The 21,474-nt window shown below is 43.2% G+C and overlaps 1 protein-coding gene and 2 non-coding genes across 3 annotated transcripts in view; all 3 read left to right on the top strand.

Moving 5' to 3' along the window:
- The window catches only part of LOC139478241 (dolichyl-diphosphooligosaccharide--protein glycosyltransferase subunit 2-like), a 56,714-nt gene that overhangs the window by 8,362 nt on the left and 26,878 nt on the right, over positions 1-21,474 (top strand). Inside the window, exons 5-10 of the mRNA XM_071260660.1 lie at positions 614-677; positions 894-1,008; positions 1,294-1,383; positions 7,262-7,369; positions 10,971-11,039; positions 11,148-11,275. Of these exons, the coding sequence (XP_071116761.1) occupies positions 614-677; positions 894-1,008; positions 1,294-1,383; positions 7,262-7,369; positions 10,971-11,039; positions 11,148-11,275 (574 nt within the window). The remainder of the gene's footprint in view (positions 1-613; positions 678-893; positions 1,009-1,293; positions 1,384-7,261; positions 7,370-10,970; positions 11,040-11,147; positions 11,276-21,474) is intronic.
- On the top strand, positions 6,928-7,155 carry LOC139480084 (small nucleolar RNA SNORA73 family). The gene has a single exon (XR_011654395.1). It is a non-coding gene; the product is annotated as a small nucleolar RNA SNORA73 family (small nucleolar RNA).
- Positions 10,633-10,846, top strand: LOC139480082 (small nucleolar RNA SNORA73 family). The gene has a single exon (XR_011654394.1). It is a non-coding gene; the product is annotated as a small nucleolar RNA SNORA73 family (small nucleolar RNA).

Raw genomic sequence — 21,474 nt, 5'->3', positions numbered from 1 at the left:
CATTTTGCATTTATACAATTGGCTTCAAAGATACCCCAAGGTCTAGTATCATGTCTATTAAGGATTTAACATTTCTGGTTAAAATACATCCCTCAATTAAGATAGTCATATAATATTTCATACTTTTGTTTTATTCATCTGATGGCGTGACAATACTTGGTAGATTCCAATAACATCAATAGAGGATGTACATGTACGCGAGATAAGCCCTGTTACCATAGTTACATGTTCAAGTGACTTCCAGAGAGTCACTACCTGTCCATGGACCACAGATTTCTGCTTGTTGCACAAAATCACAAGCAATTTATCAAATTAATAAAACACGATTAAATATAGTTATTGATAATTATTCCAGTTATCTAATGACATGAATAAAATTGGAAAAAAATAAAAAATTCAATGGTCAAATTTGGATTGAAATGTGTGATTTTAGCAATATTAGCAGTTTTTTACAGCAAATTTCTCCTATGTTCATATTTTGCAGAAATGTAAATTCAGTATTTTCTAAAAGCTTATTTATCGTAGGGTTACAATATTGCAATATTTACATGCATCTGTACTTAAAATTCTGAATTTCTTTACATTAATCATGTTTATTGTTTTTAACTTTCAGTTGACAACGCTATGGTCAGCAAATCATTATTGGAATCATTGAAAAAGGATGATTCTCCATTGAGGCAAGCTAAGCATGTTAAGATCTTGTTTAATAACACTAAAACAAATGTTCTATCAGTACTGAGACATGATATTCATGCTAATCAGCTTTGTGTTATTTTGAAGAATTGAATAACAGAACAGTTGCTCACTTAAGACCCATAGACAAAAGGTAAATGATATTCAGTGTCTAGCTATGGAAGTTGGACATGCTCTAAAACATGTACTTTATTTTACAGCCATGGCTATGCATTCTTGGTTGCCTCTGACATGTCAGGGGATGTGAGCAAATTCTTTGACAGCATTGAAGATGTTGTTGCACAAGCTGATGAAGTAGATGAAAAGTATCTCCAGGTGAGCAGTCACTTGATTCAGTCTGCATGTCATTGTGATAAATGTGGCTGTGTCCCTTGAGTGGCTTCCTATCCAGGACTCGCCAAGTATTCTGGCCAAATAAACAAATACTAGAACACAATAATAAGGAAAGGACCAGCCATTGTTTAATCATGTCCATTTGACTGGTAAGTAAAAGAATTCAATTGTCACTCAGTCTTGTTTGTTGTTGTTGAATGTCCAGTGTATGAGTACAGTTTCAATTTTTTTCAAGGTGAAATCTTACGTATAGCTATTTGTTTGTAGTTTGAAGGTGGATTGTTTGTCAGCTCTCTGGTTGTTGATGGGGCATACAAGCTAGCTCAGAAAGCCAACAAGGCCCCTACTATTTCCCAGGTAATGTAATAAAGACTAAACTGTTTCTTACTTTCATACGGGCGGTCGGGTAGCCTAGTGGTTAAAGCGTTCGCTCGTCACGCCGAAGACCCGGGTTCGATTCCCGACATGGGCACAATGTGTGAAGCCCATTTCTGGTGTCCCCCGCCGTGATATTGCTGGAATATTGCTGGAATATTGCTAAAAGCGGCGTAAAACCATACTCAATCACTCACTCTTACTTTCATACAGGTTCTGTTCAGTCATGACCTTTCTTGTATTCAGTTTTCCCAGGTTCTGGTATGAGGTTGTAGGTTGGATGAGTAATTCTTGTAATTGTTTCTTATTCCAGATTTATCACTACAATAACTGTCTAGAACAGGCAAACAAAACAGTGTACAATAACAGAAAACATTTGCAGAATAGGTCAGAAAGGGGTCTACAGTACCGCATGTTTGTCACAAGAAACAATTTGGATGGATGGTTAGGCACTGTAATCTGGCTATGTCATCACACATCGTATCCCATTATTTTATTGTTGGGATAAATCTGGAATATTGCTGAATGCATCTTAAACAGCACTCATAAATGTAATGGCAAATTGCATATGTTTTCTCTCCAGCGGATATAGGGGGGGGGACTTTCTTTTTGATGAATGTTTTCTAATACAGACCAATCATTTTATTCGAAAGTTGGGATCCTAGTCACCCATGGATGAATTATCCTCAATTATATTTGTATCACTACTGATATTTTATATAGAATTAGAAGTATCATTAAGTAAATCATATCTGACAGTAACCACACATCTGATATTTCATTGATGTTTTTTCTTTTAATTTAAGTCCATTATCATGTTAATGAATTGGAGAGTTTGTTGAAACTGGATAATCTTATTTGACACCGAATTGCCAATTTTTTAACTTACCCTGCATTACTCCTTAATGCATATGCTGCTTGATCTTAGGGACGGTCGGGTAGCCTAGTGGTTAAGGCATTCGCTCGTCACGCCGAAGACCCAGGTTCGATTCCCGACATGGGTAAAATGTGTGAAGCCCATTTCTAGTGTCCCCCGCCGTGATATTGCTGGAATATTGCTAAAAGCGGTCGCAAAACCATACCCATCATCACTGCTTGTTCTTGACAGAAATAAGAGTGAGTTCGGTTTAACGCCACTTTTAACAGTATTCCAGCGGCTGAAGAAGTTGTTCCAACTGGTTGTGTGGCTAATCCCATCACACAACTCCCACGTGACCACGGAAGTGATGACGTCACAAATCACCACACAACTGCTGTCACTCAGAGAGAACAGTCACCTGCTTTGAGCTCTCAGCTTTATCCATTACAATCCTTTGCATGTTTTTACAACACTATGGTTTGTGTATTCATATATTTCATATTTTTTTTATCTTATCCTGCATTACTACCTAAAGCTTCTACTGTTCTTTGACATGGAGACGGAGCTGTGAGAGATACTGGCTACAGAAATTGTTGTACCAACCAGTTGTATGGCATACTTCCTCCCACAGCTACCATGTGACTGGAAGTGGTGACGTCACATATATACACATCACTGCTAGTCATGGGATTGTGCAGACGTTTGAGAATGAAGCTCCCATGTTTGAAGAACCAGATACCATCCTTTGGCTATCCTTTTGCTTGTCCTTTGATAACCAATATGTTCACAACTGTATATATTATGGTCTTGTGTACTGGGGTGGTCTTTTCAGGCCCACCTTAGTGTAATTGTTGCCTGACTTTGGCTCTTTCCTGCACTTATTCTAGCATGTGTTGTACCTGTCGCCATCTTGTTGCCACATTGTCATGTATACATGTCCTGTGCTTTGATAATTCAATATATCTATCTTAGCTCTTGTTCATGTGCTATATACTTTTCTATTCTGGGCTTTTTAGGTGTGTAATTATGCTCTTTATACCATAATTTTCTTGTGAATTTTCTTAATTTAAGACATGCCCATCTTTCTTTGTTGACATGTGTGTCTATTCTGCTTGCAAAGTTTGTGTTTTTCCTCGAAATTGTCACGTTGCTCAAAATACTGGGGCAGTAAATCAGTCAAGGATCCACATCCCCAGTGCGCTGACTGTACGGTTCCCTGTTACTCATCGTCGCAGTGAGATTTTGCCAAGTGATTTCACCTCAGGGTTTTGAGAAAACAACACACCCAACATGCCTGCAGTCATCCCCAGATGGCTGACCACAGGGACACTTCTCGGGAATGATCATATCGACACTAATGGAGCAGTGTCCTTCTTCCCACGCCTGCATGGTCTGCTCCCACTATCACTTCTTCGTCATCGAATCCGGCACGCCCACTGCTGCTGCCTCTCATGCTTCCCAGTTTCAGCTCTTTCCCTACACCATATCTGGATCCCGCCTGGGTTCATTGGGGGGGGGGGGGGGGGGTGAGGACGACATCTGGAGGACCAGAGTGCTTCCGGGCTGTGGTCAAACAATCAGCTCTGGTGGCACATAAACAATCTGAAATTCAAAGCACTCTTCCTAGCCGTATCTCACTGGCAGTCTCGGCTTCAGTGCAAAGTAATCACAATATCCAGAGACATTACAGTCAACTGGTGTCTTCGCAACCAGGGGACTCCTCATTCGTCATCCCTACTGTCTCAGACCTTCCGGTTCTTCCAGTTAGGATGAGCTTCATCGTGCAGCACATCCCAGTTGTCGCAACATCCTGGCAAACACACCTTTCAGGTCGGACCAAGTAGCTCCTACAAAGTGGATACTCCAACCTAATGTCTTTGACCCTGGTGTGCCAGTTGTTCGTCCTGCCACTGATCGGCCTATTTGCCACAGCCAGAATTATCAGCTCCAGACCAATATCTCCCCAGGCCCGGACCCTCTGGCTTGGGTGGTCAACACATTCAGCTTTCCCTGGAAAGGGCAAAATGTGTATGATTTTCGAACACCTGTACTACTTACCAGGGTTCAGCAAAAGATAAAAAACACACCGATTGTATCACTGTTTTGATCACACCTAGGTGGCAGACTCGGAATTGGTTCATGGATCTTCGAGAACTCTCTAGCTCCCAAGGTGGCCATGCCTACTGGTGCTTTCCCACAGTCAGTTGCCACACCCAGCTCCAGACAAGTTTCGTCTGCACATCTCCACCAAGTGCAGTTCGGCTAGAACGGCGAGGCTGAGCACGTAGACCTTCGACACATACTCTGTATGATGACAAATGGTGTTCCTTTGAATCTTCCTGTAAGGATAAGAAACAGGACTCAATGTCGGCTAAAATTCCTTCTCCATCTCTGCAACAAGCTTCACCTTAAAGGAAGCACTTATCTGGTAGCCCTCAATTCGATGTTTGCAGTTCCTACAGATTGTAGAATGACAAAAATCCCGCAACTTCAGTTACTATTGCGGTTGTTTCATCTGGAAGGTCAGTGTGACAAGTTTCGTCCCCCAGCCTGGGATTTGAACATGGTATTGAAGTCGCTCTATACAGCTCCTTTTGAAAAAATCCACTCTTCGTCTTGCTTCAATCTTACTAAAAAGACAGTGTTTCTCTTGGTGTTACCTACGGGGCTCGAGTATGGTGATGTCTATATTGGGCTGTACTGGGATTTCATTGCTAACAATCAACTCCCAGGACAGCCAGACCGATCCTTCACTATTCCCCTTAATGATAGTGGGTTCTGAGGACGAGGATGAACTACTTCTGTACCAGTTCGAGCCTAAGGGGTTTTCTTCCATTGATCCAAGACACAACATGAATCTTGGAAACGACTTTTCATTATCGTCTACATCCCAGACAGAAGTTAGTCGTAACACTGTCTCTATGGCTGCACTCCATTACTCTGTAGGCTTACAACATCGCTTGTATGGAGCCGTCTAGACCCAACAAAACTCATTAGATTTGAGCCGTTGCTTCAACCATGGCTCTCCACAGCAATTGTTCCATCAAATCCATCATGGAGTGTTTTGGGCGCTTGGATACTGTCTTCCCAGTCTAGTTTGGTGTTTGCGTGCTCCCACATTCGAGCCTCTCCAGCTACATCGTTTCATAACCTCACCAAGAAGACAATATTCTTTTTGGCAGTGGCAAAGGCGGCAAGGGTTAGTGAGCTTCATGCTCATGACATTACCTGTGTATGCACAACGCTGTTCACCTCTGGCTGTGCTGAGATTTCATCGCCGAGAATCGTCTACCAGGACAACCCGACTGGTCCTTCTCGAACCCACCTCTATAATAATAATAATAATAATAATAATAATGATAATATCATCGATTGTGGGAACCGAAGACGACGAGGAACTTCTATTGTACCCTGTGCGTGCACTGTGAGTTTACATCCGTCACTCCAGGACTCTGCATGGTGCTCGGACACTCCCTTTATTCCCATCTCCCAGACCTTCATGACTGAAGTCAGCCGCAACACTGTATCATTATGATTGTGGCCCAAACTTGATTCACTGGGAGCTAACAATCCTCATGTGATCCTGGTGGTTGCTTCTACGATGGCTCTACACAGCAAGTGCTCTATTACAACCATCTTGGAAATCAGTTTCTAGACTTTTAGCGCACACTAATATATTTGCTGCTTCTAACCTGGATGTCCTCATACTCTTGCACCATATGCAGACATGATTGGCTTAAGTAGATGCAGATCTGCACAAGAGATGCGCTCAACAACTGCCGTGAACTTATGGAGAGTTTGTCGTTGAGGACTGCATCACTTCCGTGGTCACGTTGGAGCTGTGTGATTGGATCAGCCACACAACAAGTTGGGACAACAACTTCTTCAGCAAGACATCACACAGCACTTGATTCTGTCAAGAACCAGCAGTAAATGCATCAAGCAGTAATGCAGGATAAGTTAAAAAATTGTAATAATGATAAAAATAATGCAGAACAGTATAGATCTATTATTTGATATTTGATAAGTATATAAATATAGAAAATATCTAGATTTTACTAGAATTGACCGAATGGTTTCCCTTCTTTGTGGTTTCGGGGATTTTAAAGGGTTAGTTCCCAGTTAGCTCAAAATCCCCCATTCAGAGTAGATGAACACCCAGTGGTATGATACAGACAGTTCCAATATGTCGTGTCTTTCTGGCTGGTTTTTTGTTTGTGGTATATTGATAGTCAGCATGAGCCAATATTCTATCACCCTTAGTGTGAGGAATAAACTGGACTTGAACTTGGGCGTTTGCAATAATGGTTATGACCTACACTTTGTAACTTGATCTTAACATACCTGGCCGTGATTTTTGCTCACTTTAAGTAGCAGCAACAGATAGTTGATTATCAACACACGAATGATGCACGTGACTGGTAATCAAAACTTTTCTAGGGGATCACCAGAATTCAACTGTCTATTGCTAACTTCACCTTCTAAGCTTTTGAGCTAACCAGCGTTCACCTGTCAGGAACAGAGCCTAATCCCCTTAATCCTCCTAAATTTTAGTACTGAGCTAACTGGGGAGACCCCTTTTAAGGCTATTCAGTTCTAATCTGATTTTTAGATTGCTTGTTTTCGTCTGAAATGAGGCACATTAATGTTATGTTACTCTGTACGGACCAACGTTGACATCTTATGGTCAGGCGTAGCCTGTTAATAATATAATGGATGTCTGTGTGGCAGATGGGAGCTGAGAGACCCTTGGGTGTGATGTATATTCCCTTTTCACATCGTTGGAGAACAAACCAGTCCCCCATTGTTTGTTGGTTGATGGCTGGCTCCTGCATATTCCATAGACTTCCTTAAGCCACTGTGTGGCAGTGACAGGGGAGACATGTTAAAAAACTTTGTTTAGGACAAAATGAAATGTTTAGTCTTCTTTTAATAGTAAAGTGGTGTTTTTGTTGTTGGTGAATTTTGCATCATGTGTATGACCATCTATTTTGTGTTTAGGACAAAGTGATTAAATTTTCCAACTACTTTTTGAGCCGCAAACATGTCCACCAACTGCGAAGTGCATACTACTTCTTGTCTGTAATCAGCACTTTGAAAGATAACAAGGTAAGTCTCATGTCAATGAGGTTAATCATATTTGTTCTCTTTATGTATTTGAATAACATTGATAGTAGCGGAATGTTTACCCAAGGGATGTTATTATCCCCCGCCACGAAGTGGAAGGGGGATATAGTAATAGGTGCTGTCCATCCGTCACATTTCGTTTCCGGAGCAGATCTTGAAAACCGTACCATATTTCTTCACCAAACTTGGCACATAGATAGGTCTAGTGGTGAACTGGTGCCTTTTGATAGTTTGTGATTTTTAAAAAAAATATTTTTCGAGTTTCCATGGCAACAACTTTGATTTAGACTGAAAATGGCGGTAGTCCTCGTTTACGGAGCAGATCTTGAAAAACGTACTATATTTCTTTACCAAACTTGGCGCATAATGTCATCTCACAGTATTGAATACATTTCCTTTCTTGTTGGTAAGTTCTGCATTGCTCGAGTGTATGTTCCTCCCAAAGTGTCATGGACACAGTTGTTGCATTCACTGACTAACTTCATACAGAAACACAACTCATTACAAATACAACAGTGCACACACCCGACATGTCATATTGGCGAGGGATGTGAGTATTTCATTCTTGTTTACTGCTCTAAAATGACATGTGTTTCCGTTTTTATTTAAGCATAACACATCCATGGTTATCCTGGGTTAGAATAGGTACCAGCAATCTATGCTTGTCTTATGAGGTGACTTGATGGAGTTGTCAGACTTGTTTACTTGGTTGATTGACGACATACCTGTTTTCATGGGATGTTGCACTTAAAATCAAGCACTTCTTTGACCAGCCGAAACTCAATTAATTTGAGACAGCCCTCATGGAGCTGAAACTTTGAGTGCAGTGTTAAACAACAAACAAATAAACACAGGGTTTTAAGTTGTCCTGCATTTTCCCTGGAGTAGCTCTGGGTGTACACGTTACTTGTTTTGACATCCCACCACATTGATGACACCTTGCCTATCAATGTATCGTGGCTTTCACTATTCACTCACTCATGAAATGAATTGTAATTATCCCCCTGCCCCAACGAAGGTGGTGTTCGTTTCCAGAGCGTAACTCAAAACCCAATTCAATACTTTGTAACAAAGCTTTGCATGTTTACCAGACACGCATGAACTGGTGCCTTTTGCTATTGAGGAATTTTAGAATTTTTTATTGTTTGTTTCCATGACAAGTTGGATTTAAGTTTTAATATAGGCTGGGTTCACTTATGGAATATTACAAATAAGCTGTTAAATATTTCCTTGCCAAACATTGCGGGTCTATATATACTGAACACCAAAAGAAACGTGAATCAAGAAGGTATAGGAAACATGATGTATTTTGTTCCAGCTGGTATAAACATAATAATGATGGATACAACACAATTCATTAGCAATAAGAAAGAGTCAGTTCTCTGGACATCAGACATCTTCTGTATCCGTCAACACAACACCACGTGACCATGCTGAAGTCAACTGAAGTATGGGTACACCTCAATACCTGGTATGGCCCCCATTTGAATTCACAAGCGTGACACATCGTCTGTGCATGGAGTGAATAAGACGGTTGATAGTGTTCATGGGGATGTGACGCCACACCTGCAGGATGGTAACCTCGAGCTGTGCAGCTGTCCTTGGCCTCGGACGCGCCATGTTCAAACGTCTCTGCACTTCATCCCAAAGTGTTCAATAGGGCTGAGATCAGGACTAAGAGCCGGCCAGGACATGGTGTTGATATTATGCTGTTGCAAGAAGGCTTGAGTAATCCTGGCGGTGTGGGGACGAGCGTTATCCTGTTGAAATTGGAAGTTGCAATGTCTTGCAAAAAACGGTACAACTTGGGGCCTCAACACCTGATTGATGTAACGCTGAGCAGTGACACTATTGTCCCTACCAGGTCCAACGTTCTGAAAGATTACAAGGTCAGTTCTCTGACTTAACCCTATTCCACCCCAAACCATGACACTAGGTCCACCCCACGAGTTCCGTTCAAGGACACACTGGTCATGATAGCGCTCACCGCGACGTCGCCATACTCTAACACGTCCATCGGCACGATCAACACAATACCGACTTTCATCAGAGAACAGAACTCTTCTCCACTGCTGATGACGCCAATTCAAGCGTGCTTGGGCCCACTAGTCTCAGGAGACAGTGACGTTGAGTGAGAACAGGACCTTGTGATGGTCGCCTACACTGAAGCTCTCTGTCACGAAGTCGCCGTCTTACTGTGTTGGAACTTACAGCCCTCCCGTGGTTTCCACCAACGTTCCTAGCAGTTTCACTGGCCGACAGGAAACGTTCTTGCAGATGTGACCTGTGAATGTGACGGTCCTGATGTTGTGTTGTCACACGTGGTCTGCCGGTACGATGCCTGTCTCTGGTGCTGTTGGTTGTCTGGAATCTTTCCTGCGGACGGTAGATGGTGGAAACGTGGACGTTAAAGGTGTTTGCAACTCTCTGAACACTCTCACCAGCTTGAAGTTGCCCAATAGCTCTCTCTCTCTCGATTGATCTGTAACAGTCGTAGCATTGTCACTGACGTTGATGAGTGAATGATTCACACACTTTCTTGGCTTTTAAAGACAACATCTTCGCGGACAGTTTTTGCGGCATAAGCAGCACAAGCAGCACAAGCAGCACATGCATTTCGTGCGTATCCATCCAACACTGACTTCAACGTCCGTGCGTTTGAGCGCTGTGGATTAAGAGTTCACTGCCCTTAACTCTGGTTAGGGTCATTTTGAAACCATTAAAGCCCATTACAATGGAACCATAGCAGCCAACCGTTTTCACAACCATTTTCCCATATTAAATAGGAACTTGAAGATTTTGTGTTTCTTTTGGTGTTCAGTATATAAAGCACATACTGAACTGGTGCCATTTGATATTAAGGAGTTATTAGATATGTTTATTTTAGAATTTCCATTGCAGCTATTTTGACATGGGCTAAAAGAAATGTTGGGTCAGTTACCTGGTTAGGGAACATAACGGGTTAAAATAGACGCAAATATAGGATATAGATGTCATTAGATGTCTTCGTCAACTATACACTTGTTCATTTAAGCGTATGGTGTTGATTGTATTTTGGCAATCATCCTGGAATTCATAGCTTATTTGCTGTATTTCTTTAGTTTGCTGTGTATAATTCAATTCATCTTGTCATTTTTTTAAGGAAAGAAAATGCAGCCAGGAATTGACCTGCGTCAAGTATCTTTATGATTAAAGGAAAAAAACTTTAAATTTTATATTTATAATAAAAACTTGTTCAATCAATACCAAAGTTGACATCCTATGTTCAGGCCTAGCCTGTTACAATGGGTGTCTGTGTGGCAGATGGGAGCTGAGAGACCCTTGGGTGTGATGTATATTCCTTGTCCACATCGTTGGAGAACAAACAAGTCCCCCATTGTTTGTTGGGTGTGGGCTGGCTCCTGCATATTCCATAGACACTGGCAGTGACATGGGAGACAAAACATGCAGGGGACATTTGTTTCCAAGATAACATGATATTTGAGTGAATGACTTTTTTTATAATGACTTGATAATCATAAGGTTTTACTTATGTAAATGACTTGAAGATATACATATATTGAGAATATTGACTATATTTCAGTATCACATCCCCATTGCTGTTACCCTTGCCAGTCCTGTTGCTGTCAGTCAGTCATCGTCCAGCATACAGGTAAGGCAGCTGCTCGGCTAAATGTCCTTCTTTCCACAAACTGACCTCAAGTCTGGCGTTCTCATTGAATGTTATGTGTTCACACACTTGTCCAATGTTGTATTACAGGTGCGTGTGACCAATCTGATGGGAGGTCTTCTGGGTCAGCTGACTGTAACCGCCGACAGTGCACGTCACTTGGGAGATGAGGCCATTGTTCTCAACAAGAAACCTTTCAAGGCCTCCTCCTCCGACAAGTCAGTGTTACATGTGTTCCCTATCTCACCTCTCCTGCTAGATATTTGTTGACACACCTTCCATGCATTTCATACCTTTACTCCTCCTTAAACTTAAGGTACTGCATTTTCTTATTACCCAAGTTGAGATTGACCAATCAGAGAGCAGTACTACATGACCCCACATGAGCCCAAGATGGTTGTTACTGAGCTAACATGAGACCGTATACCGTCAGTAACAGCCATCTTGGATTTGCCAACACCCACCTCGCATATTTCACATGGAAATTCTTGACTGAAATTCGTTATTTGACACTGTTTTGTGTTTTACTATCATTAATTGTGATGTGCAAGGACATTAATCTGTCTTTTAGATCGAGTTTGTGACTTTATTGATATTAATTATTTTTAAAATTGTCAGCAAGGTTTGGCCTCTAAGGTTTGAAGAGTAGTCTCTCTTTGACCCTTAACGTCAATGTACGGTTGTGTCAAGTTTTCATTTTGACATGGCACGTGCGATATGGATACCAGAGAGTGTAAACTTTTCGGCTTAATAAATTTGTTATAGTGTCTTTAGTAACCATACAATGTCATATTAGGTTAGCAGAAAAATATTTGGCCCATAACTAGCATACCATCAGTAAAAGTCCAAGATGTCTGTTCTCGAATAAGACCATATACCATCAGTAACAGCCATCTTCGATTTTCCAACACCCACCTCACTTATTTCACATGAAAATTCTTTAGAAATTTGTTATTTGACACTGTTTTGTGTTTTTATATCATTAATTGTTATGTGCAAATACATACATATTTTAAAAAATCATGTTCGCAACTTTATTAATAAAGATAATAGTTAAAATTTCAACAAGGTTTGGTCTAAGAGTTGAATGGTTGTCAAGTTTTCATTTTCACATAGTATAACTCAAGGTTTTTTTAAAAATATATACAGCTGTGAAGAGAGTTATGCATTATACAGGCAGACAATGAATTCTGAATATTCTTCCCAATGCAAAGATATGATCGTGAGCAGGAAACATGAGAAATACCATGTATACATCAACAAATGTGTACTGAAGTACATAAGTTCCTTGGGTTATTTCACTATCTGCTAAAAGTGTTCCCCTGACTGAGTCAAGTGAGCTTATGTCATGGCCTGCTTTGGGACTCAACATGTATGTTCCGTTTTTCATTTCACATTTGGACCTTGAGTTGCATTGTGCCCTTTGACTAGCCTGACTATTTACTTTATGTGATACAATATATTACAATATAGTTTTGACTGCACAATATATATGAACTAGCTCTTTTTCCAAAACTTCAAGGATGCATAGTCAAGTGTGCACTTTTCAAAAGAAAATAAAGTAAATCATGTTTACCTTACCTGACGCTACACAGTGCTTTAGCTTCCCTACCTTATACATGTACAAACAAACAGTACTGGAATGAAGAGACAGTTTAAGCAGACCACAGCCCGTGCTTAGGATTCCATGAGTTATCCCCCTTGGCCCCTACTCCTCATATTCTTCTCTGTCTGCCTGTCGGACAGACGTACTCAGGAACAGAGTTCTACTTACCTTGTGATATTGTCTTCAACACTCGTTTCAGGTGGTGTTACACCTATATATCCTTTCCAGCTGGATATTATCCGCTGGTTTACAGCTTGTAATTCGATTTTTTTCGTGACTGCGTAACTGCGCGTTTTGCGCCTTGGTCGTCATTTTAACTTTCGTGCGTCTCGTGTTACGAGATAGCACGTTAATGTTCTTTTTGCTATAGTTTCTTAAACTATTGGTGAATCTCTCATTCATTTTGTTGATTATGACATTCTATTGACATAATTCCTATTAATTAGACATTATGTTTTAGAATTCCTCCTAGTCGCGCTTCACTCTGTGTTGTAAACTTGTGTGTTTGTGCGCTTTGTTCAATTACTGTCCAATAACATGTGTTTTGCTGCATATGTGATTCTGCTCGTTACACTTATGCGCTGTTTACATATTTTTTGCAGAATGTATTCTATGCGTTGTGCTTTGTGTAAAAGGCTCAAGTCGGGGAAAGACCTACATTAGCTTTGCCCCTACTGCAAGCCTGCGTGCTCGTTTGATCATCGCTGCTCTGTTTGTGCTCTCATGTCAATTAGACAATTTCTCACAGAAAGGCTTTTCTTCGTTGCCAGAAAAAACTTGCTTTTAGGAGGAAAATACCTGATACTTCACCACCACCAACCTCTCCCTCTCCGTCATCTTCCCGAGGCAAGAGAGTTAACTAAATTTAAAAGTCCAGTTTCCACCCTTGCCGAACTAGACTGGAATTACTGGGATCGATCGTAGCGCCACCAGTGGCTATTACGAGTTATGTCCTTTCTATGCCTCTCCTATTGACCAATCAGATTCAAACTCTCGTGTCACTTGCATTTGCTTCAAACAAAACGGTGGCGCCCAGTCAAGACAATCTGATTGATAATCAAGATCTATATTGTGATAAAATGAGTCTTACAGGGTTCGAAATTAACGCTCGCCCGTTAGCCTGTGGCTAGAGTATTTCCTTCAGGGCTAAGAACATCCGTCAAGTGCCCAGGTGGCTAACTAACCTTAAAGCAGTGTTGGCTGAAGAGCGCGTTTTTGCGTCTTGGACGCACAAAAATAAGTTTGAACGCACCTCGTGGACGCGGTGACTGGGGCTATATTAATTTCATATCGAATTGACACTGTTATCGTAAATCAAAGACGTACGTCTTTGCGTAAAGGTATTTGTTGCCAAACAAGACAGAGAAGCATGTTGATTAACACTTCCGTTTGCCAAACCAAACCAGTTTCATTATTCTCTCCCTTTTTATGACAAATACCCAAACCGGTTTCTTGACCTATATCTATTGTCGGTTTTGCATGTATTAATTTTCGGTATGGTCCGTATCTTTGCTTCAGCCAATCAGGTGCCACATATTAAGCAAGTCGGATATAGTCGTAATTAATTTAGCTTGCTGATTGGTCGAAAATATCCTGACCTTGTGTCAAACTAAAAATAGCCAGGCACATCAAGGGTATACTTCAGAACGTGGTAACAGTGACCCGCGAAATCGAGTGACCGTGTAGGATGATACGCTATGTTATCGCTGTAGTTAATTTATAATGGATTGTAGAGGGGCACGCTTACAAACTTAGTTAAATATATGATTCACAAAATGTTTGTTGTTCATTGGATTGATTGATGCTGATTTTCTTTACCGAGTTCGGTAAACAAAGTACCTGTCATTGGTGAATCTTACCGCAGTAAGTAAGGCTGTGTGGATTATATGGTAGGCCTTTATCACTTCCTGTTTTGAATTTTGCACACGACCGAGGTTTGGTCAAGGGACTTCGTTTGAACAAATGGGTTCTTTTTCTAATCAATTTTGAATGGAGGAAGGGGTAATTCCACTTCAAAAACATCCCAGGAACTGTCATAAAAAAGTTAACGTGTGTACAAGTAGCCGTGACATACCGCAACGAGTCCTGTATTCGATCATGCGATGGAATTTATCGTGCTTAGATTTGCCTAAGTAAACAGTCGACAGGTTGTGTGACTTAACAAGCTGATAATAATTCAATCTCTTGCCAGGACCGTTATTGGTGTAACTGACATGTTTAAACATTTATAGCACCTGAAACATGTTGACTAGATTTATCAAGGAAATGCTTGATCCTGAACATACTCTTACTAAAAAAACGTTAGATATGCCAATTATATTTTATGACTCATTGATCATTGTCTCAGTTACAACATGAACTCAATACTCAGTACAGTATCATCAGAACAGCCATTGAACTTAACTGAATCCATAACTTCAAATCATAGGTAGATCTCGGTAAAAACATTCACAAATGTCTGTCACAATGACCCCTTACCAATGGCTGACCCGTGTACTGCCTTTTCATATACGAAGTTAGATATTAACATGGATAATTTGGTGTTATAATATTCATTAATATCAAATGTCCCTTTCACAACCACTGTGTTCTGTTGTTAATGTTATGTTATAATGCTATAAATTGGACCCCTCCATTTTTGTTTGGGACCCCTAATTTTATGATGAAGGGGTCCAAATGACCCCAAGAAAATTTAAGCCAGAGCAGACACTGCCTTAAAGTGTTTCATATTAAACATTAATTTTAGAAGTTGAATGTGGTTGTGATGAGAACAAAGATGTTTACTGTTCATCTTATTTTGTTTGTACGAGTTCAGTACCTGTCTCAAAAACCTCATGAACTCAAGTTGAACTTTATTAAACTTAATAGTTATGAAGACATGATTTTCAGACTTTGTTGTCTGTTGTGTAGTCTGGGCTAACTGATCTTCTTCAGGGCTAGTAAAGTTCAGCTGCAGTTAACCCTGTGGACTGGATCACTTTTTCAGTTAATTTCTAACCCTGTCTTACATCGCGAAGTGCCTCAAATCATGTGAGCTCCTTGATTAAAAGCATGAAAAGATTTAGAAAATATCTGTTGACAACGAGTTGGCAGTGCACATGCTTTGCAAATCCTGTAGTCGACAGAAATCTGCATGACACTTTACGAACCGGATTTCGATTTCAGTGCGCGATTTTGATTGGACTATGCATAGACTCTTTAGTCCAGCCAAAATGTAACTCCATAATACCAGCCTAGTTCGGCAAGAGTGGAAACTGATCTTTTATAGTCAGTGACATCACTTGCCTCGGGAAGATGCCTCTCCGTTAAATCTGGCCCCTCCGACTTCGAATCCGAAAATGCCAACGATGGTTCCTTCGGATGCTCCTCCCCAATCTGCGCCATCTGCGCCGCTTGATTTTATGAATCCTACAGCGATTCGTGCCTTTTGGGAGCAACTACTTCAGCATCGTCCAGACGATCTGCTTTTGCCCCCCGTCAGCTCGGATCTCGCATCCCGCCGTTCTTCTGGTCTCCGTCGCCGATCTCATACTCCTGACGACTCAACTGCTGCCTCCACTTAGGTCAAGCGCCGTCGTCAGCTATCGCAGGGACAGTGTCACTAGTTGTCTCCGGATCATCACCAGTCGGCGCCGGACCTTCGCCTCATTTCATCGAATCGTTGTCACCATCGCCAGCAATTGCCAGCGTTCACCAGACCATCGCCAGTGCTCTCCAGATCACCAGCTATCACCAGGTCGTCGCCAGCGTTCGCCCGATTGCCAGCTATTGCCAGGCCATCGCCAGCTTTCACCAAACTTTTGCCAGCCACGTAGGTCGCCGTACAGTCGCCAGGACACCTTTGTGTCTTGTCGACCATCGCCTACTCAACATGCTTCGTTTTCTGGCATCCCGGCCCAGGGTGCCAGACGTCTGGAGTCCTTTGCGTCACTTCACCACCCTTCGGATGATGAATAACATTTTGTCCCGGATATACAATGAAGCGTCACCATTCAAGTCTCTCACTCCTGCCGATATGCCGGCTTAGCTAGTAGATCATCTCCCTTGTGCTTCACCTGGACAAGGTGCCTCCCCCCAGGTGGAGCACAAAGTTTTTGATTCAGAAGTTCTTCCACGAGACCAGTTGGTGGCTGATGTGGCCAGATCCTTAGACACTGACACTACGACACTACCTGTCCAGCCATCAATTCAAGTACCGAGATTCCGGGAAAAAACACTATCCTTTCCACTCCATGGACTTCGCCAACTTTTCTCCTCCTGTTGATGAGGATTTACGGATGGTCGTAGGCTCCTCTCGGCCCAGTACATCGATTCCCATGACTGATTCATGGATGGACGCAGCGCTATGTCACTCTCTTTATCCACTGGCCAACTCGGCCATCCAGGACTGTTTGGACAAGAATCCATCAGAGGCGAATGACCTGCTCCTCTCGGTCCTGGATTGGTATAACGTCAACTGGTTCACATGTCAACTTACATTCAATACTGGATCATTCACCATCACAAGACATTCTGCTCTGCTCTAGCAGTCCTCCTGGGATCCAGCGTTCAAGACACAACTAAAGTGCCAACCTTGGTCTGGGTCAGCGCTCTTCAACGGCCAGATCCCGACTGTTGCTAAGGAGTTGGGATATTCATCAACAACAGTTTTGACTCCTTAGCAACATGGACCGTCTTTCTTTTTCCTTTCTTCACAACTATCTCAGCAGCAAAAGTCATATGTTGGGAAGAGGACCAGTTTGAAGCGGAAGCCCTCTTCTTTTCCACCCAAAAGCCAGTCCCCAGCAAAGATCGGTCCTCAAAGCCTCCCCGCCGAGGACGCTTTTCCGGCGGGGACCGGCGACGGAAGTGACTTTCTTCGGATGCCCGACATTGGCAACTCCCATCGCCGGATTGAGACTTCAGACCTACTGGAGGAATTGGCAGCTGCTACAGGATCCGTTCATTACCTGGATCCTCCGCCACGGTTATCGACTGCAGTTCCGTGCCGTTCCTCCTCTGACTACGACCCCCTTGGAACCTCCATATCGTGCCGGATCTTCAGGCCAATATCGATCTACTGATCGCCAAGAATGCAGAAGATCTCTTGGACACCTATTCCATCTCTCCAGGGTTTCCATTATCTTGCGCCTCCGCCAAATTTCCAGATGATCTCCATCCGATCTCTGTGCCACCTCCTTCAACGGATGGACTACCTCATCAGTCTGGATCTCCAGGATGCCTACTTGCACGTTCCCATTCAGGCAACACATCGTCGTTTCCTCTGCCTCATCTTCCAGGGCCAGTACTTTCAGTGGAAATTTCCACGGCTCCTTGGTTATTCGCACATATAACCTATCCCATCGTTGCGTTCCTTCATCGCAGAGGGATTCGGTTCCTTCCTTCGGAACGTGTGTGGCACATCAACAATCAGGAGTTGGAGGCGGTCAGTCAGGCGATTCGTCATTGGCGCCAGATCCTCTGCAACAGCTGTCTCATGGTCGCCTCAGAAAACTCCACGGTGGTGTATTACATCAACAGGCAAGGGTCAACTCGATCTGCTTCTCTCCTGGAGCAGACCTTTCGCCTTTCTGGCCGACAGTCTTCCTCTTCTGATACGAGCCCGTCACATTCCAGGTTGTCGCAATGTCTTAGCCGACTCCCTGTCAAGACCCCATCGTCCGTCCCTAAAAGAGTGGATGCTCCACCCAGAAGCCTTCCGGTTCTTGTGCGATCGCCTGGAGACTCCCAACGTGGATCTCTTCGCAATGGTGTGCAACCACCAACTGCCGGTGTATGTGTCTCCAGTCCCGAACGCAGTTGCTTGGGTGGTAGACGGCCTGGCCCTGTCCTACGTCGGCCTAAGCGCGTGTGTTTTTCCGCCCCCAGTTCTTCTCCCCCAGGTCATTCAGAAAGCGACCCGGACCTGTCCTCTGGATCTGCTTTTGGTCGCGCCTTACTGGCTGTCCCGGATTTGGTTTCCCAAGCTCCTTCAGCTCGCAGGAGAGCCTGTGTTGCATCTCCCGGCATGGCCAAATCTGCTGCTCAATCCTCACACCAGACAAGCACATCCAGACCCCGGCGGTTACAGTCTGTCTATTGGCATATCTCCAGAAGTCAATGACTGCTAAAGGATTTTCAGCTCCTGCTGCGGCGGCTATTTCCAGAGCTCATTGACCCTCCACTCGCTCCTTATACGATGACAAGTGATGGTCGTTCCAGGCCTTCTGCTTGTCCAGGCACATCGTTCCAGGCCTTCTGCTTGTCCAGGCACATCGTTCCAGGCCTTCTGCTTGTCAAGGCACATCGTTCCAGTGGAGGCCACCGTTCCACAAGTGGCTGATTTTTTTTTTTCCCATGCCAATCCCGTCACTGGGCTGGTTCCACAATTGTGACCCATCTTGCTGCGCTCAATTCTGTCCTCAAGATCGCTAGAGGTTCCAGGCTATCATCGGTCCCGGTCCTTTTTGCCATGGTCGGAGGTTTTTGACTGGTGGACCAGACTAAGAAATTCGGCCTCCCAGCTTGGGATCTCAATGTTGTTCTGCAGGATTTACGCCGGGCTCCGTATGAGCCACTTGCGTCTGCCTCGTTTGAAGATCTCACCTTGAAGACTTGCTTTCTCCTGGCCCTTGCAACAGCTGCCAGGGTTAGCGAATTTCATGCCCTGAATGTGACCAGTGTCCGATTCGACCAGCGTCCTCACGGTTTGGTTCACCTTGGCCTTTTTTGGGACTTTATCGCCAAAAAACAACTGCCCGATCGTCATTTTCACGTCCTGTCTCTTTCGGAGATCGTTGGCCCTGATGATGACCTGGTGCTCGCCCTCTGCCCAGTTCGGGCCCTCCGACGTTATCTTCAGGTGTCTCAGCAACATCGCAAGCAGCGTCAGCGGCTGTTCATCCCTCTTTCCAGCCGTGGCTCTGCAGAGATCTCTCGTAATACAGTCTCCCTTTGAGTCTGCTATCCTGAGGGCTTATCGTCGTGCTGACCTACCACCATCTACAGCCTCCGATCCACATGAGATCCATGCCCTGTCTTCTTCTCATTTTTGAGCCGGAGACCGGAATCTTATCCATATGCCTACCATCCAGGGAGCCGCTACTTTGCTGTCGCCTCCTGGGTTTTCCTGCCGGATGGTTTTGGTGTGCTTCTTCAGTGTGGCTGGCGCTTCTCTCGGTAAGCCGCCTTCCATCAGTCGAATAAATCACTGTGTCAGGTAAGGTAAAACATGAGCATTTCTGATTAAATGCAATGCTTTTATACTTACCTGACGCTACACCTCTAGGCCCACTCGGACTCCATCCTCCTCCTCCTCCGCCTTACCGTTGGCACCACCTGTGTACTCGTTTGAAGTCATCCAGTGAAGAATATGAGGAGTAGGGGCCAAGGGGGATAACTCGTGGATGCCGAGGCACGGGCTGTGGTCTGCTTAAACTGTCTTTTCGTTCCAGTACTGTCTTTTCGTTCCAGTACTGTCTGTTTGTATGGGGTAGGGAAGCTAAAGCACTGTGTAGCGTCAGGTAAGTATAAAAACATTGCATTTAATCACAAATGCTCATTTATGTGTATTCAGCCAAAAGTTACTGCGACATGGATTTCACTTTCTATAACCCCAAATGTTTATATGGTGCTTTTGAAAAGCCTTCAAGCACAACCTACTGAAACTTGCAATTGCTGCATTTTAGGAGAAATTGCTTCCAAAAAACACCACAATTGATTATTTTAATGTGATTTCATCATGATTCGTCAAATTAATAACAGATGGCGAGGCATGAGAGGCCCCCAGCCAAAAGGCAAACCCTGACTGAAAGAACATTAACATAGATGTCTCCAGTCGTGCACAACACTTGCGGTAGACAGCATGTTCATTGAGAAGCACCTCTTAAGTGCAGAGTCTTCTTCTCTGATCAGATGTCAGAACATGTTCACAGACGTTGAGGTGAACATTGTGTCGTGAAGGCGATTGTTTGTAGTCCAACTCATCATTCCTCACATATGGAATGACATTCGCCAGCCCTTTCTTTGAGGTGGTCTCAATGAGGCACGATGTAAGGCCTGCATAAGTGCACAAAATGGACATGTGTGAAATATTTTTATTTTGACATTTTTTATCTCCTAGATTCTCTCATTGACCACACGCCTAGATTCTCTCATTCACCACATGCCTAGATTCTCTCATTGACCACACTCCTAGATTCTCTCGTTGATTACACGCCTAGATTCTCTCATTCACCACACTCCTAGATTCTCATTGACCACACTCCTAGATTCTCTTGTTCACCACATGCCTAGATTCTCTTGTTCACCACATGCCTAGATTCTCTTGTTCACCACACTCCTAGATTCTCTCATTGACCACATGCCTAGATTCTCTTGTTCACCACATGCCTAGATTCTCTTGTTCACCACACTCCTAGATTCTCTTGTTCACCACATGCCTAGATTCTCTTGTTCACCACATGCCTAGATTCTCTCCATACGCCTAGATTCTCTCATTCACCACATGCCTAGATTCTCTCATTGACCACATGCCTAGATTCTCTCATTCACCACATGCCTAGATTCTCTCCATACGCCTAGATTCTCTCGTTCACCACATGCCTAGATTCTCTCGTTGACCACACTCCTAGATTCTCTCATTCACCACATGCCTAGATTCTCTCCATACGCCTAGATTCTCTCGTTCACCACATGCCTAGATTCTCTCATTGACCACACTCCTAGATTCTTTTTGTGGTCATTTTTGGTCAAATTTGTTTAGCATGTCTAGTTAGTTGTTGGATTCAACGCATTAGGTTCGGTTTGTTTGTATTTTTTAAATTTTGACCC

Source organism: Haliotis cracherodii, unplaced genomic scaffold (genome assembly GCF_022045235.1).
Source record: "Haliotis cracherodii isolate W230 unplaced genomic scaffold, xgHalCrac1.p SCAF_1, whole genome shotgun sequence".
NCBI lineage: Eukaryota > Metazoa > Mollusca > Gastropoda > Lepetellida > Haliotidae > Haliotis > Haliotis cracherodii.
This window is presented reverse-complemented; position numbering and strand designations above follow the sequence as displayed.